Genomic DNA, 17,752 nt, shown 5'->3' on the forward strand with positions numbered 1-17,752 from the left:
GTGCATTTCCATTCTTTACTGAGCTCAAGCCAAAGACACTGGGGTCATCTTTGATGCATCTCACATTCAGCCCATCAGCTACTCTTGTCAGCTGAACCTTCAATACATTCAAAATCAGATCCTCTCAACCGCCTCCTATACCTTCCACCTTTAAAAAAAATCTTTTTATTGATTTCAAAGAGGAAGGGAGAGAGAAACATCAGTGATGAGAGAGAATTATTGATTGGCTGCCTCCTGCACTCCTCACACTATGGATCGAGCCCGCAACCTGGGCATGTGCCCTGACCAGGAACTGAACCGTGATCTCCTGGTTTGTAGGTCAACACTCAACCACTTAACCACACTGGCCGGGCCCTTCCGCCTTTTAAACTTTACTTTCCCAAGAAACTCTATAGTAGAGTCAGTTGTTACGTAGTTTAAATTGACCCTATATTAGTGGATCCTTGAAGATGATCTTTTTAATTTACTCTTCTGTAGATGAAGAAACTAAGATCACACACACACATACACACAAAGTTAAGTAACATGTATGGGTCTTACTCTGCCAGTAAGTTGGACCATGTGGACTGGGATTTATGGACTACTCTGAATTTCACAACTATTACTATTTGGACAAATGAGTTCCGGTTAACTGATTTTTAATATAGCCCCAATTGCTGATTAGAACAGAGGCATATGAAAGGGAATGAATGCTTTTGCTAAAGAAACTCAAGACTTTTCTAAAGGCAGACAAATGGTTTTGTCTGTGGAAAATGTAAAGTATATTAAACCAAATTTTTAGTCCAAAGAAAAGGTAAGAAAATATTTATTAATATAGTCCGCTATGTTATTTTTAATTAAATCTTTATTCAGATTATTACAGTTGTTCCTCTTTTTCCCCCCATAGCTCCCCTCCACCCAGTTCCCACCCCACCCTCTGCCCTTACCCACCACACTGTCCTCATCCATAGGTGTATGATTTTTGTCCAGTCTCTTCCTGCACCCCCCACAAGCTTCCCCCCCCCCGAGAATTGTCAGTCCACCCCCTTTCTATGCCCCTGATTCTATTATATTTACCTGTTTATTCTGTTCATCAGATTATTTATCCACTTGATTTTTAGATTCACTTGTTGATAGATGTGTATTTGTTGTTCATAATTTGTTTTTTTTTTTTTTTTTTTTTTTTTTTTTATTTTTATTTTTTTTATTGCTTAAAGTATTACAAAGGGTATTACATATGTGTCCATTTTATCCCCCCGCCCTAGACAGTCCCCTAGCCTCCCCTATCCCCCAATGTCTTATGTCCACTGGTTATGCTTCTATGCATGCATACAAGTCCTTTAGTTGATCTCTTACCCCCCTACCTCCTGCCCCGCAACCCTCCCCGGCCTTCCTGCTGCAGTTTGACAATCTGTTTGAGGCAGCTCTGCCTCTGTATCTATTATTGTTCAAAAGTTTATAATGGTCTCTATTATCCATGAATGAGTGAGATCATGTGGTATTTTTCCTTCATTGACTGGCTTATTTCACTTAGCATAATGCTCTCCAGTTCCATCCATGACGTTGCAAATGGTAAGAGTTCCTTCCTTTTTAGAGCAGCATAGTATTCCATCGTGTAGATGTACCACAGTTTTCTAATCCATTCATCTACTGATGGGCACTTAGGCTGTTTCCAGATCTTAGCTATGGTGAATTGTGCTGCTATGAACATAGGGGTGCATATATCCTTTCTGATTGGTGTTTCTGGTTTCTTGGGATATATTCCTAGAAGTGGGATCACAGGGTCAAATGGGAGTTCCATTTTCAGTTTTTTAAGGAAACTCCATACTGTCTTCCATAGTGGCTGCACCAGTCTGCATTCCCACCAGCAGTGCACAAGTGTTCCTTTTTCTCCACATCCTCTCCAGCACTTGTCGTTTGCCGATTCGTTGATGATAGCCAGTCTGACAGGTGTGAGATGGTACCTCATTGTTGTTTTGATTTGCATCTCTCGGATGATTAGTGACTTTGTTGTTCATAATTTGTATCTTTACCTTTTTCTTCTTCTTCCTCTACTTAAAGAATACCTTTCAGCGTTTCATATAATACTGGTTTGGTGGTGATGAACTCCTTTAGCTTTTTCTTATCTGTGAAGCTCTTTATCTGACCTTCAATTCTGAATGATAGCCTTCCTGGGTAAAGTAATCTTGGTTGTAGGTTCTTTCTGTTCATCAAGTTGAATATTTCTTGCCACTCCCTTCTGGCCTGCATAGTTTCTATTGAGAAATCAGCTGACCGTCGTATGGGTACTCCCTTGTAGGTAACTAACTGTTTTTCTCTTACTGCTTTTAAGATTCTCTCTTTGTCTTTTGCTCTTGGCATTTTAATTATGATGTGTCTTGGTGTGGTCCTCTTTGGATTCCTTTTGTTTGGGGTTCTTTGCGCTTCCTGGACTTGTAAGTCTATTTCTTTCACCAGGTAGGGGAAGTTTTCTGTCATTATTTCTTCAAATAGGTTTTCAATATCTTGCTCTCTCTCTTCTTCTGGCACCCCCATAATTCGGATGTTGGTTCGCTTGAAGCTGTCCCAGTGGCTCCTTACACTATCTTCATATTTTTGGATTCTTTTTTCTCTTTGTTTTTCCGGTTGGGTGTTTTTTGCTTCTTCGTATTTCAAATCTTTGACTTGATTCTTGCGATCCTCTAGTCTGCTGATAGATCTCTGTATAATAGTCTTTATTTCAGTCAGTGTATGCTTAATTTCTAGTTGGTCCTTTTTTATATCCTCGAGGGTCTCACTAGATTGATTGAGGGTCTCACTAAATTTATTGGCAGTTTCTAGAAAATTCTTGAAAAACCTTATAACTGTGGTTTTGAACTCTATATCCAGTAGTTTGCTTTCCTCCATTTCTGTCATTTGTGACCTGTTTCTTTGTCTCTGCATTTTGGCTGCTTCCCTGTGTTGATAGAGTGTCTTTCTGTGCTAGGTGTCCTATAGGGCCCAGTAGCTCAGCCTCCCCAATTACCTGAGGTGGACACTCTTGGTGCACCCCTTTGTGGGCTTTGTGCACAGTCTTATTGTAGTTAAGCCTTGATTGTTGTAGGTATCACTGGGAGGAATTGACCTCCAGGCCAATTGGCTGTGAGAATCAGCTGTGTCTATCGTGGGAGAACTTCTGTGCTGGAGACACCCCTCTGGGGCAAGACTGCTTCAGTGGGGCTTTGGTGCTCACTGAGTCTGCCCCCTGAGTGTGTTCCTTATGGATCTGAGGAATTGTAATCTGGATGGTCCCACTCTGACTACTGGGTGCACTGGCACTTGGATCTCTAAGGAGGTGCTAATTTAGCCTCTGCCTGAGGCTACCCAGCAGGAACTATGGAGAGATCTGCAGATTCCTCTTCTTTGTTTGGTGTTTGGTGGTGCCCAGATGAGGCCCAGCTGTGAAGCAATGCAAGCTGCTGTGGGCCTTGGGCCTTCTTTTGGATATTCTGGGTCTCTCTGACCCAGCTGCAGTTTGTTAGGTAATTTCAGATTACAAAGGGCCAGGTCATTCATATGCAAAAGCCTCTGCACACAGCTTGGGTGGGGCGGGGTCTCAGGGAATCAACAGGGTGGAGCAAACAGCTATGGCTCATCCTCAGCCCTGCCCTAAGAGGCCCCAGGTCAGTGTCCCGTGGTAATCACTGCAAGCACCTCTGAGAGGAAGCCGCCCTCAAGTACCGCCTGCTGCCAGACAGTCCAGTTTCTCCCCGTATGAGTCTGGGTCCCCAGAGACTCACCCAGAACTGGACTTCAGAGATGTCGGGATATGTCTCCCTCCCGATTGAAAAAGACAACCATGTCCTCAGTTGCCAGCTCTTTCCACGTGCGCCTCCGTACCGCCGCATTTTACTTCCGCACCTCTTCTGAGTCTCAGTATGCTTTTCTCTTTCCTTCTAGTTGTAGAATTTCCACTCAGCCTGCCTTCCTGTGGTTCTGTATGATGTCCGTTTTGTCTTTTAGTTGTATTTTTGAAGTGGTTGTGAGAGGCAGCAATTTCCGGTGTTTACCTATGCCGCCATCTTGGTTTCTCTCAGTCTGCTATGCTTTTTGTCAGAGTGTTCATGTATTTAGACCTCTTGTCAAACAAAATACTTTCCTGAATTGTTTGAAAAACTTCTTATGAAACATGAAAGTGTCTTTAAACAATTTTTTCTTAATTTCTGATTGAAGTATTTGCATTGAACACTTACTGCTTCCAGAAACTAAGATCTGTCATTTCACTTGTTCCTGTCTCTATTTAATGAATTCCCATATTTCAAGGACGTAGGACTTAGGACTCTACTCTTACAAAATGCATTTTGTTTGCTCCAGTGACACAGCAGAGTCCTCAAGTATTTCCTTTCTGTTTCTGGAACATGGTTTTTTATTAACAAAACTTTATTTAAACTTTCAGTGCAATAATCCCAAAACAAAAGAACCCAAACTGAAAGCTGCTGCCAGGATTGTCCCAGAGTGGGTGGAGTATGATACTGAGATACGACAATTGCTAGATCACCTTGAAAACAAGAAGGAATATGCAAGTAAGTAATCATTCTGTGGTGGCGTCTGAACCACATGTTGCATTAAATGAAACTAGAATAGATTATATACTTATTTCATAGTGAAGTTATCAAGTGATTAGGTCAGAATTTCTTTAAGAAAGCCGATGACATAATTAAGAATATTTTTGCCGAAACCGGTTTGGCTCAGTGGATAGAGTGTCGGCTTGTGGACTGAGGGGTCCCAGGTTCGATTCCGGTCAAGGGCATGTGCCTGGGTTGCGGGCATATCCCCAGTGGGCGATGTGCAGGAGGCAGCTGATGGATGTTTCTCTCTCATCCATGTTTCTAACTCTCTATCTCTCTCTCCCTTCCTCTCTGTAAAAAATCAATAAAATATGTAAAAAAAAAAAAAAATATTTTTATGTGGACTAAGCTCACAAATTTAAAATATGGATATGGATAGAGCCTGGCCAGTGTGACTCATTGGTTGAGTGACATCCCATCCACCAGGAGGTCACTGGTTCTATTCCCGGTCAGGACACATGCCTGGGATGCAAGCTCGATCCCCAGTGGGGGTTGTGCAGGAGGCAGCTGGTCGATGTTTGGTCAATGTTTCTCTCTCATCAATATTTCTGCCTTGCTCCTTTTCCTTTCTTCACTCTCTAAAATCAATAAAAACATATTTTTTAAAAAATATATGGATAGAGAATCTATTCCCCCATGGATATAGCTTCAATTCGTATAATCTATACCACATAGATGTGTAGTATAGATGTCACCTCCTGACCCAAGATAGAGGTAAACGTAAAAGTTTTAAAAAAATGTTTATGTTTAAGATCACACTGAATTTCCCAAATATGAAAGTCCAAGCTCTGAAGTTTAATAAAAGCCTTACATAACTAACTAAGAATATTATCTTCTCTCTCCCAAGTTTAATCTCATAGAAAATAGAGGTTTCTCCACATGTTCCTGATTCTAGTAGCCTTGTTCGTTGGCTGGAGGGTGACTTGAATTAGATCTGCTTCCATTTCTTAGATTTAAAAAAACTGTGGTTACCTTAGCATTTACTCATCTACATAAACCTTCAACAGATGTGTGCTGAATATTCTTTCAGGCCTCATAATTCCCTTTCCTTTCCAGTGTCTGTCTCCCCTTTGTTCTTTACTCCTTTTTAAAAACAGCACTAAGGCCCTGGCCTGGTGGCTCAGTTGTTCAGAGCATTGTCCCGTACACCCAAAAGGTTGCGGGTTCAATTCCCAGTCAGGTCACATGTGGGATGCAACCGATTGATGTTTCACATCAGTGTTTCTCCCTCCCCTCCTCTCTCTCTGACATCCATAAAAACATATCCTTGGGTGAGGACTAAAAGGAAGAAAAGCACTGAGCTTGTTCAGTCAGTATGTTAAGAGACTTTCATGGGCTATATCTTTTACCCTCACAATAATTCTTCCTAGCAGTTTAAAATATAATTTTTCTTTTCCTCAGCTCTATTTTTTAGAGAAGCTAAAATGTTTATATATAAATTTCCTCACATAAGCATTAAATTGTTTCATCTTGACTTTGTGTTTTCCTTAACAAAACCAATGTGTTGTCTGAGGTGTTCCATATTTAAAACATACCCATGTATTTTTAATCTAATATATTTAAGTTCAGAAGTAATATTATTCTGTAAGTGGTATAACTTTTTAAAGAGAGAGAAAGATAAATAAGTCAGAGCAAAGTAGAAGAGAAGGAAAGTAAGCAATAAAAGGAAGGAAGAAAGGAAAATTTACATAATTACAAGTGCACAAAACTGAATTAAATGTTTCTCTTATCAAACTGGAAAGAGATAAAGGATCAAAGTACCCAGCATTAAGGAGGATGTTGACACATGAACACTCATTTACACATACATGTAGTAGCTGTATAAAAACTTACAATATGTATACCCTATGACCCAGCAGTTCACTTTAAGAAACTTATATTTAAAAGAAAAATGATACATGATACATGTTTGTTTTAGCATTGTTTTAATAATGAAATAGAAATAGCCTGTCCATAGAGGATTGATTCTATAAACATTGATACATACAAATATAGTGTAGCCTTCCAAGAGAATAGAGATAAATGTATTTGTGTTGATACCATATTTTCAAGTTAGAAAAATAGGTTATAGAATATGTATAAATATGATTGACCCCATCTTAAAGAAAAATTGCATGCCTGTCTGTATTAGTATATGGTTATGTGTATAAAAGAAGTTTTACAAAAGAGATTATTGGTTTCTTTACTTGATTTGTAAACATAATCGTTGTTCATTATGAACATTAAAACAACATGGAAGATAGGGAATAAAATTGGAAGTCTTTTTATACTTAAAGAGGCAACTATTTTTAAGGTTTTGTCATAAGCTTCCCTCGCCTTGGTATAAGTGTGGCTGTTTCTCCAAGAGGCTTCTTCTCTGAATGGGAGGGTTGGTTTATAGCTCTAGGTATATCAGCATGCTGTGGAACTGGTAGACTTCCCTCTGTATGTGCATGGACTAGCCGAGTGGCCAGCAAACTCATTAGTCAACAGAGCCAAATATCAACAGTACAATGATTGAAGTTTCTTTTGAGAGCCAAATTTTTTAAACTTAAACTATATAGGTAGATGCATTGTTATTAACTTAATTAGGGTACTCCTAAGGCTTAGGAAGAGCCAAGCTCAAGGGGCCAAAGAGCCACATGTGGCTTGCGAGCTGCAGTTTGCCGACCATGGGACTAGATCAAAGCCCATCCCACAAAAATATCTACCTGTCTGTCTGTCTTCTCTCTCCTTCCCCTCCCCCCCCTTAATAGATTATTCAATGTGTTTTCAAAAATAGTCTTTCTGGCCCTGGTTGGTGGTGTTCAGTGGTTAGAGCCTTGGCCATACGCCGAGGATTTGATTCCCAGTCCAGGACATATATCTGGGTTGCAGGTTCAATCCCCGGCCCCAATTGGGGCATCTGTGGGAGCAACAAATTAATGTGTCTTTCTCACACTGATTTCTCTATCTCTTCCTTTCTCCCTCTTCCTCCCTCCCTCCCTCCTCTGTCTTCCCTCCCTTCCATTCTCACTGGGAAAAATATCCTTGGGTAAGAATTAATAACAAAAAAGTCTTCTAGTTTATATCTTGGGATAAGCAGGCTGTCAGATTTCCTCTGGTATGCAGTAGGATGGGAGGGGAGCGGCCAGCACAGATACTGCAGACTAGTCCTTCAATTAATTGCTTCTGTCTGACTCAGTCCCCACCAGTGTTTCTGTTAGGAGGCTCACCCGGGTTTCCACTGTCAGGAACACCACCACATCTCAGCTGTGTGCTATGTATTCAGCTGCATAGTCTCTTTTCCATTTTTAGTAATTCATTGATAATTCTGCTCCAATGATGTTTCATAACCACTTCCCACATTCCCTTTTATATTTTTTTATTATCTTTAAAGCGGAATTTAGTGGCCCTAGCTGGTTTGCCTCAGGGGATAGAGAGTCAGCCTGTGGACTAAAGGGTCCCAGGTTCCATTCTAGTCAAGGGCACATGCCCGGGTTATGGGCTCGATCCCCAGTAGGGGATGTGCAGGAGGCAGCTGATCAATGATTCTCTCTCATAATTGATGTTTCTCTCTCTTTCTCTCTCTCTCCTCTCTCTCTCTCTCTCTCTCTCCCTCTCCCCCTCCCTCCCTCTCCCACCTCTCTGAAATCAATACAAATATATTTTACAAAAAAATAAAAAATTAAAAGATAAAGTGGAATTTAGTGAAGATATAAACAGTCTTCCATCTTGAATTGTGGTATAGAATACTTTAATTTGTATTTTAATTTCTACCTGAAAATATTTCGAATTCTCAGCGTTCTTAAATCAATTAGGATGTAACAGTTCAGTGATGCAGAAAAAAAAGAACCCATTTTTTGCCTCTAAGAGTCTTCACTGTTATTCTCACATTTGTATAATACCTGTGTCTGTTTAAATGCTCTCCTCCCATCATAGAACACCATGTATGTCTTTTGCTCTTTGTTGTTCCATTACACTAATACTTTGTGCAGGTGAGTAATCTACTAGTATATTTCATGGCTTCCTGGCCAGGCTGGGTGTTAGGGCCTAGAGATAACAGATAAATAAGGCATGGTTCTTGTCCTCCAAGACTAATGGGAGCTCACTTCTAGGAGGGGACAAAGGTAAGTAGTCATGATATGGTACAATCTAACCAATACCATAATGTACAGAGCTATTCTTTTGTCACATAATTGAACCAAATAGATAGTACTAAATTAACAAACAAAAGGACCCTCAGTCAGCACCTGTGTTTTTTCTATATCTCAGACATCAGTGAGGTTTAAAGGTTTAAGCTAATTTGATATTTAAGATTTCAAGAAAGAAACTTTCCTCCCCTACAGTTTTGACACATGATGAACTCTAGCACTGGCTTTTATGAGAAAGAAGATGAAAGTGTGACAAGAAATCTGCCACCTGCTGGGAAAGTGTTGAACTACTGCTAAGACTTTTGGAAGTTTCATTAAAGATCAGTGACATATTCCTCAATTTTAAAAATATTATTTAAAAACACATGTACTTTAATTATTGAATAAATTTAAGTTATATAAGAAATGACCACTGAGTATTTAAAACTAAGTTTATTCCTTTTTCCTAATTGCTTAAAAGACTGATTTTACCAAAGTGGTATTTTGCCAGGTGACCCAGTAAAAAACATGTCTGACTAGTGGGGATTTACCAAACCATCTACATTTTTATGTATTTCAGCTCTGTGTGCATTTATATTTTCTTATTCACAAAATGCATTTAAAATTAGAGAAAGGAAAGGGATGCATGCTTGTCTCTGAAATTTTTAAAAAAGTAATCCCATTTATACCTTATCTGTTGTAAAATGGAAGGTAGTGTTGCACTATAATGCTACTTTATCTTAAATTATATTTTAATCTTATGCTCTATTTGTATTTTTAATATTTCTAATTTTTATTTCATAAAACATTTGTAGGCTTATGGGGTATGTGCATTTTTTTTAAAAGAATTGTCTACTTTTATAGAAACTAAGAATGGAAACTTTGTTTTCCTGTATTAATAGGAGAATAGGTATAGTCAGTATTCAAAAAATATCCAGCTATTCTAGAATCATGGCATCTGGGGCTGGAAGAGAGTCCAGTGTCATCAGAACCCCACCCCCTGAAGTGACTAATGTAACAGGACAGGTGAGCATGGGGAATGATGATTATTTTAAAAAGCTCCCCAGATGATTCTGTTGATAAGTGACATTTGGGGAACAGCCAGTAAGCAGCGGTTCTCAAGCTGTGGGTTGCGACCCCTTTGGCAGTCGAACGACCCTTTCACAGGGGTCGCTTAAGACCATCCTGCATATCAGATAATTACATGACGATTCATAACAGTAGCAACATTACAGTTATGAAGTAGCAGCGAAAATAATTTTATGGTTGAGTCACAGCATGAGGAACTGTATTTAAAGGGCCAGAAGGTTGAGAACCACTGTGAGTAGTTTACAGGGGTGGGCAAACTTTTTGACTCGGCCACAATGGGTTCTTAAACTGGACCGGGGGGCCGGAACAAAAGCATGGATCGAGTGTTTGTGTGAACTAATATAAATTCAAAGTAAACATCATTACATAAAAGGGTACGGTCTTTTTTTTTTTTTTAGTTTTATTCATTTCAAACTGGCCGGATCGGGCTCGCAGGCCGTAGTCTGCCCACAGCTGGTTTAGCCCCAAGCCAGTGTACCAGCCCCCCTTACAAGGCCCTGTCAAGTAGAGCCTCAGGCCATCTCTGAACCCTCCAGGCCAGTAGATACGGGGTAGTCCATCTTTGGGCAATTCTGTATAGTTAGGTCCCCAGTGAGCCAGAGCTGTCTATTGGCAGTTTCTGCTCTTGCTCCTTTGAGCTCTTCTAAACAAGTCTAGTTCTTCTCTATTTGACAGCCCAGCCCAGAGTATTTGCATATAAGTTCTCTGTTCCCAGTAGCTTCGTTCATTGCTAATAAGAGATCACAAGACCTCTCCCTCTCCTGGCCACCCTCCCTTTGTTATGTGTTTGTATTTGTCTATGATAAAATGGAGTGTTCCAGATATGGCCTACCTGATGGAACTAGAATGTTCCTGTGGTTTCCAGGGATCCAAAGGGATGCTATCAAAGGCCTCATGGGTAACTTGGCCTGAGGTGACCAACTCCATGTACTCTCTGCCTCATTCCTGTTGAGTCAGGAGTAACATCTGAGCTTGATGAGAGGTAAGAAATTCTGAGTTCATGGTTTAGTGTTCTGCACAGAAGCCCCAACTGCAAGATGGTACTTTTTTTTCCTTTATTGTCAGCCTGTTTTCCACTTTTGTAAGAATCCTGCAGAAAGGATGGACTAGGCAGACACCTGATTCCCATGCTTATTACTATCACATCCAATTTGCTAGATTCTGTATTTCATAGAGCAGAAGCTGAAATTGCAGAATATAAGTCTTGATCACTCCCTTCCCAGCTTGTCATTTGAGTGGCTAAATTTACATGTCTCATTTCCACATGACTGATACCTTCTATCTGAAAATCTAGATTTATAAATATTCAATTTATAAATATTCTAAAGGGAGCTTCCTCTTTGTTCTCCTGTAAGCCCTTATTGTCTTCAGACTAAGGCCAGTTGTTCATATATTACAAAGATATGATTAAGAATTTGCAAACTTTGAGCTTTCTGGGAAAGGTCTATATAAGCATTCTAGCTGTCCCTTAGTTTTAGGATATGCAGAATATAGAGAAGAAAGCTTCTTTTGTTTAGAAATTTGATTGAGATAACAGTGTGCCCCCCCCCTTTAAAGACTTTAACAGAAATGTACAAATCTATAGTAATAAAAGCATAATATGCTAATTAGACCGGATGTCCTGGACGAAGCCATGGCTGCGAGGGAAGCCCAGGTCCCGGGTGCCAGAGGGAAGCCAGTGCCAGCAGCCAGGGGAAGGAAGGCCTACTCTTGCACCAATTTTGTACATTGGGCCTCTAGTTATAGTATAAAAGGGAAACTCTTCAAACAAAGCCAATTTAAGAGATTTTAATTGTATTGAAGTTGAAGAACCATCTACTTGAACGCCTAGCTGTCCCTAAGACTTTTGGAAATTAAGAGATTTTAGCCATTTCTGCATTTGGTGCTCTGATCTTCCTTAGCTTGTGTACAGGAGCCGTTGTAATCACTGATTATGTGTGAAATAAAGTGAGAAAATAGACTTCTCCAAAAGACTAAAAATTAATCGAAAGCAAAAATGTACTGATTTTGACCATAAATATTTTTATTAAATGTGAAAATACAAGGGCATAAAAATAGTACCCATATGTGTAGACATGTCTGAGACCCATTTCAATTAATTTTCAGTTTCTTTATTAAAACACTAAACTGAGATGGATTAAGTTACGTAGTCTTCTCATTCAAAACCAACTATACAGTCGTACAGGAGTACTATCTTAACTCCCCAAACATCTCCAGTTTTTACACTCTCCGCACTCTGCTTTCCACTGCAGGTAAGAGGTTCAACCACAGATGATTGCAACAAAACCTGTCAACTATACACAAGCCACGCAGTGGCTAATTTTACTCTTAAATCATTCAACAAATGAGATCATTCATAAAAAAAAAGTATCCCCATCTATTAACATAATTTGCAATTACAGAATAACCTCTGCTACTTCAAAAGGAATAATCTGATTTAGAATAAGGATATTATGCATTGACAAGTTAGCATTTGCCTTCTTCCTTCCTTCCTAAATATGGAAAAGTAAATTACATTCAATGAAGTTGCATGGATCTCTCTAGGTTATACTATTGATGTTTACTCAACAAAAAATCTTTACAAGGCCTGTTACCAGTGCCCTATACCCTTAAGGCAGTTGGCTCTAACAAATACCTGAGGAACCATTTTTAACTTAGGCATCTCATGCATTTTTTTCATGGTAAACCTCACAATCTTTGACCAACTTCATGCCTTTAAAGGTGAATCTTTCATTTTTCCACCATAAATAGAAAATGCCAGTTTTAAATTGTGATTCTGTTAACTTTGTTCCTACTCAGTTATCAGTATTTTCCTCTTTAAAATTTTGTGGATCATTTGCATTCTATTATCAAAGTCCCAAAGAAGTTCTGTTTCCATATTGATATTTAGAATAAACTTTTAATACTGATTAAAGAGAAAGACATTTTAAAATTAGTAGTTATATCCAATTCACATCAGTAAACTATTCAAGTTGTTCTCAAGTTTTCATTTATCCAGTAAGAAAGCATGAACTTTCAGAAGTGGGCAATAAATTAATTTTCAGAACTTTTTCACATTTATAAGCTGATGTGTTTAATACTTGCTGCTGTGGAAAAGATCCACAGTGTACAGACCAGAAATACTTCACCTGTGGAGCTCTCCAAAAGGGAGGCCTTAAGAAGGGAATATAATACAGGTGAGGTGACGGGCCCCTCTGCATTCACTTTCCCAGAAAGAGCCATGAAGGTTACCAGACACTGCAGTCTCCAAAGAGACTCGAGAGTGGTAAGTGCAAGTAGCCCCCAAACCAGTCGAATGCTTCCTCAGTCGTCGCCTTCCATTGCACAGCGATCTTCAGGCTGGCAAGGAGACTCACTGTCCTCTACACACCCATGTTTTCCTCAATCATGTAAGGGAACATCGAGTGACTGTCTTTCTCTTCAGGTGGATACCAGAAAACTGCTGATGCCCATCCAGGCTGGAACGTAAAGGTCATTGTTTTCTTCATTAATCAGCAAAACAAATTCCAAAGAATTAATTTCTCTCAGTGGCGTTGGCACTTGGCATCATAGATTTTACTCTTCACTGAAAACAGGCAAATAACTCTGCACATTTCAGTATGATGACTAAATTACGTCCATGGTAAGACTTTATAAACAGGAATTATGGTTATTACAGGTGGAGAAAAAATAATGTAAACAACCCAATGGGCAGCAATTGGCAGGCAGCAAGGTAACCTATGTCCCAGATACATTTCCCATGTGGCCCAGCTCTCAACCCTCCTGACTTTTCATCCTCCCCTCTCAATAGAAGGGCAAGTAATTTGATATTTCCTTTGTTCTCATTGTGTACAAAAATCCTCTTCTTGAAAGTAAATAGAGGCCATTGCTAGATTTCAAAGAGGTCACAGTGACATCATGTACGAAAGAACCAGATTGAAAAAAGTCTCTGATATAATTAAGTAATATGATTACTGAAATTAAATAAACAAGGAATTTCCTTTGGGAATTATTTTCATATTAGCTTGAAATTTGAGACATTAAAACAAAATGAAAGCTGCAAGATGTTCACTAGTTTTCAAAATGCATTGTTAAGTTTATTGGTAAGAAATAGACTTCAAAATAGATGCAAAAAGCACTTACGTGTTTTACCCAACTCAACTATGTGATTTTTGTCTCATAGTTAAGAAAATTTTTTCCACATATGTTTCAGGATGACTGTGGAAGAAAATGATTTGTGCTTGGCTGTTGTGGACATTACTGGTCAGGATGCCTTCTAGAACTAAAATTAAAATGCTTGATTTCATAAAAACATTATCAGACTCGTATTGCTTAAAATGCTTCAACATGCTTTGAGGCAAATAGAAAAACCTTTCCAGAGTAAAGGTACTAATTCTTATCTAAAGTAATTCTCTTAGATTTCAAATGCAATATCAATAGTTCCATAAATATTTAATATTCTTGATTAAAGTAACACTCATTTTTTAGGGGGGGAAAATCAAATAAACAAAGACTGAATAGTTCATTTCTTCAAAAGTAAGAAGAAAGAATCCCAAGAAGAGATGCCATCTTGATAGTGGAAATATAGCCAGAGCTGACTATATTTGTAAGCCTGCAGGCAGGAGACCATGTAGCGGCATCCAGGTCTGGTGAAGGGGCAGGTCTGCTGTTTCATGCCCACTTGAAACAGGCCCCATGTGGGCGTTACTACAGTCCAAGCAGGTTTGCCAGGAGGTAAGAGAACCTGCCCCACTGTATGGATTAAAGGTTGGAAAGAGGGCATTCTGTTGATGTTAAGTGAGCAACTTTACATTTCTACGACAATCCTGTTATAGGAAACGGTTTAACTCTCAATTTCAGTTGTTGAAGTAGTTCACTCTGCATCTCAGCAAATTTATTTTACATAAAACCACTGCTATCTTATCTGAACCTATTTTATGCATAACTTTTAAGTTAATATGTGATGTTTCATGTTAAACAAAAGGCCCATAGGTTTTACAATTAATTCTATGTCAGTGGTTTTTAGTATTCTCTTGCAGAGATACTCAACAACAAAATACAAAGTATACACTTACCATCAATCCAAAGTATAAGCCTGGCTACATTGACTACCATTGGGTAGCAGGTTCTCTAATTCATGAGCTCGAGTCCCTTCCTCCCCCCAGTGTCAGCCGTGTTCATGCTGGTGGGGGATGGAAATGCATGCGGATTAAAGGAGGCTCTGTAATTTAACAATATTTGCAAGTGACTGTATTGACCAAAATCTAAACAAAATTGTCCCTAAGAATAGCTCAAAATGTTAATATTCTCTTTAAGAATACTGAAATATAACCCATTCTCATGAAGGTTACGTACAGCTCCTTCTTATACACATAGGCACTGACATACTATGCAAGGCTGTGAAGAAAATCATTTCTACATGCTGCAGCATAGAAAAACACAGACCAGGTGAGCCTGCCTCCAACCACTTCCCCACACATTCCTCAGCTCCCGGCCATAACAAACCCATCCACCTCAAGTCTAAAATGGAGAAGAACAGATTTTTCTTATTAAAACAACTCTTTGGTTATGGACAAACTAAAATATTTGAATTTTTTTTTCTTTCTTTAGGATCCTGGAACAAGGTTTGTTTTTAATCTTTAAAAAAATGTAAGGAATAAGAGAGAGAGAGAAAAAAAAAACAGCTGGTTTAATTGAAGTGGAACTTAAATCTAAAAGGTCCGCCTGAGCTGAAGGGATTGAATCCTTGCCATGAGTTCCAGCTTCTGTGGAAAGGGTTGCCACCACCTCCTTGTTGGCTCTCTGCATCCAGGGGGTCTTCTCCATCATCAAACTTCTTCCTCATTTCTAGAAAAGAAACCAGCAGAGTAAGACTCAGGTATGGACTAAGATGTGCAGGAGGGGGTGGACTGAGGCACTACTTACTTTTCAGTTATTACAACAGGTATGCCTGACACTCAAAAGTAGGCTCTCCTAGATCAGAGGTTTGGTCTCAGGAAAACAGACAAGAGAAACACCAGTCACAGAGAAGGGGTGAGGGCCAGGGTTGAAAATGATACCATTGAAAATCAGACCCCCTAAATCTCTCCTCACAAGAAGCCACCCAAGGAGATGCTTCTCTGGAAAAAATTAGTAACTGCAGAGAAAGTGGCCTCCAGAACAGCCCTGTCACCATCCTGAGCCCAACAAGGAAGTCAGCCTGGCACAAGCTGTCTAAAGCCTCACTATTAAATAATGTGAATTTCTTCAGAAATGAGGGGAACGAGGCCACCTCCACGGCTGTGCCTATCCCAAGGAAAGTCCCTGATGAGCCAGAGACCAGTGTAGGCAAATGGGAGAAAGGAACACTGCAGGTGGCCAGAGAGCAAGCTCATCCTCAGAGATTAGAAAAAGCCATTTCATCCTTAAAATAAGAACGGGGGTTAAGAAAAGGAAACCAAGAAAAAAAAAGGAACTCATAGTAATTAAAAATGCAGTTTTTTTCTCCATGGGCACCTCTGTGACTGCCAGCCCAGCTCCTGTGGAGCTCAGCTGCGGAGCCCCCCACCTGTGCACTGTGCAAGCCAGGGACAGAGCCACTCCAGGGAGGTGGTAGACCCTCCTCTGCGGAACAGAACCACCACAGTATGGAGCCTCCTGCACGCATTAATACACTCTGTCTCCTGGGCCTGATGATAAATTACTTAAGAACAACAAATTGTTTCACTTCAGGTGTATAGTGTAAGTGAGGTGTTCAAGAAAGATTTGTCAAATGGGCATACAACTTGATTTCCTTCTATTTTTTCCTTAATTTGTCTAGCTCAAGCCATAGCTTCTGCTCCCACTGACACGGAAAGGCACAAGAATCAGTAGATACTAGCTTAACATTACGTTCCCCTTGGAAATGTCAGTGTTGTTCAAAAATACCTAAATTCTTCTTTCACTCTTATTTCCCAGGCCATTTTGGCGTGTGTTAAAGAACACTTATAGCAGCCAGTAAATCAAATGAACATCTGATTAAGGCCAAGATTCCTGGAGAGCACACACTGGCAGGCAGCTTCTCTTCCACCACTGCACAGTCCAGCCTGGTTTCCTTATCAAGCTTCTGTCAGTTTGGTATGAAGAATTCATCCCTGAGCTATGAAACTGGGCGAAACCTAAGAGATCCTCCTCACTGTTGTACTTCCATATCACAGGTGAAAAAAAACCAGGAATGTCAAATTCAGGCTTTTTCATTCCCCTGCACCAAGAATATGTGGGTCCCTGAGTCTGACGGGGCAGGCATAAAACTGGACTTCTGAAACTGCAAGCCCACACTAGTCACCAGCCCTTGAAGTGAGCCCAGAGCTGCCTCCCATCCATTCTGACATCACCTCTATGACAGGCAATGGAAGAGGGAGGCTAAATCACCGATTGAGCCATTTCAAGAGAATAGAAAATGTTAAAGTCAGGTGCTACCTGGATCAGAGAGGACTTCTTTAGCAGCTGCAATGTCGATGAATTTTTTCTCAGCTTTTTTCTTTTCTTCTTCATTCTGGAAGTTATCTGGGTGCCACTGCATTGCTAATTTTCGGTATGCTTTAATGATTTCTTGCTTTTTGGCATTTCTGAGGGGTATTAAAATTTATTAATAATCATTAGTTAAGAAATACCCAACACTTCTGGATTAGTTTACTTAATAAGAACAATTACCTAAAAAAACGATGTTTGTTCAAGGAAGGTTTTCTTATTCAAAAGTACATATTGAGTAAATTAAATATCTTAGTACCTACAAGTTGATTGTTAAAATGCCACTTTATTTAAAGGCCTAGATACGTTTTCTTTTCCCTAATCCCCTCTCTCCCTCCTATCCCCACCAAAAAAAAAAATCTCACTCCTAACTCATTACCTTTAAGAAATATAGGCCTAGCCTAGCCAGTGTGGCTCTGTGGTTTAGCATCAACCTATGAACCAGGAGGTCACAGTTTAATTCCTGATCAGGGCACATGCCCAAGTTGCAGGCTTGATCCCAAGTGTGGGGCGTGCAAGAGGCAGCTGATCAATGATTCT

General features: G+C 39.7%; 2 protein-coding genes across 8 annotated transcripts in view; one reads left to right on the forward strand and one right to left on the reverse strand.

Moving 5' to 3' along the window:
• UGGT2 (UDP-glucose glycoprotein glucosyltransferase 2) overlaps positions 1 to 9,436 on the forward strand; it is a 200,588-nt gene extending 191,152 nt beyond the window's left edge. The window contains exons 38-39 of the mRNA XM_036299573.1: positions 4,394 to 4,520; positions 8,873 to 9,436. Coding sequence (XP_036155466.1) covers positions 4,394 to 4,520; positions 8,873 to 8,895 — 150 coding nt within the window. The 3' untranslated portion in view covers positions 8,896 to 9,436. The remainder of the gene's footprint in view (positions 1 to 4,393; positions 4,521 to 8,872) is intronic.
• Positions 9,437 to 11,747: 2,311 nt separating this feature from the next.
• The window catches only part of DNAJC3 (DnaJ heat shock protein family (Hsp40) member C3), a 79,465-nt gene continuing 73,460 nt past the window's right edge, over positions 11,748 to 17,752 (reverse strand). For all 7 annotated transcript variants that reach the window (XM_036300185.1, XM_036300184.1, XM_036300188.1 and 4 more), the window contains 2 exons: positions 17,162 to 17,310; positions 11,748 to 15,571 (listed from right to left, as the gene is read on the reverse strand). In XM_036300185.1, the coding sequence (XP_036156078.1) occupies positions 15,414 to 15,571; positions 17,162 to 17,310 (307 nt within the window). In that variant the 3' untranslated portion in view covers positions 11,748 to 15,413. The remainder of the gene's footprint in view (positions 15,572 to 17,161; positions 17,311 to 17,752) is intronic.

This window comes from Myotis myotis, unplaced genomic scaffold, assembly GCF_014108235.1.
Source record: "Myotis myotis isolate mMyoMyo1 unplaced genomic scaffold, mMyoMyo1.p scaffold_m19_p_3, whole genome shotgun sequence".
In the NCBI taxonomy this organism is placed as follows: domain Eukaryota; kingdom Metazoa; phylum Chordata; class Mammalia; order Chiroptera; family Vespertilionidae; genus Myotis; species Myotis myotis.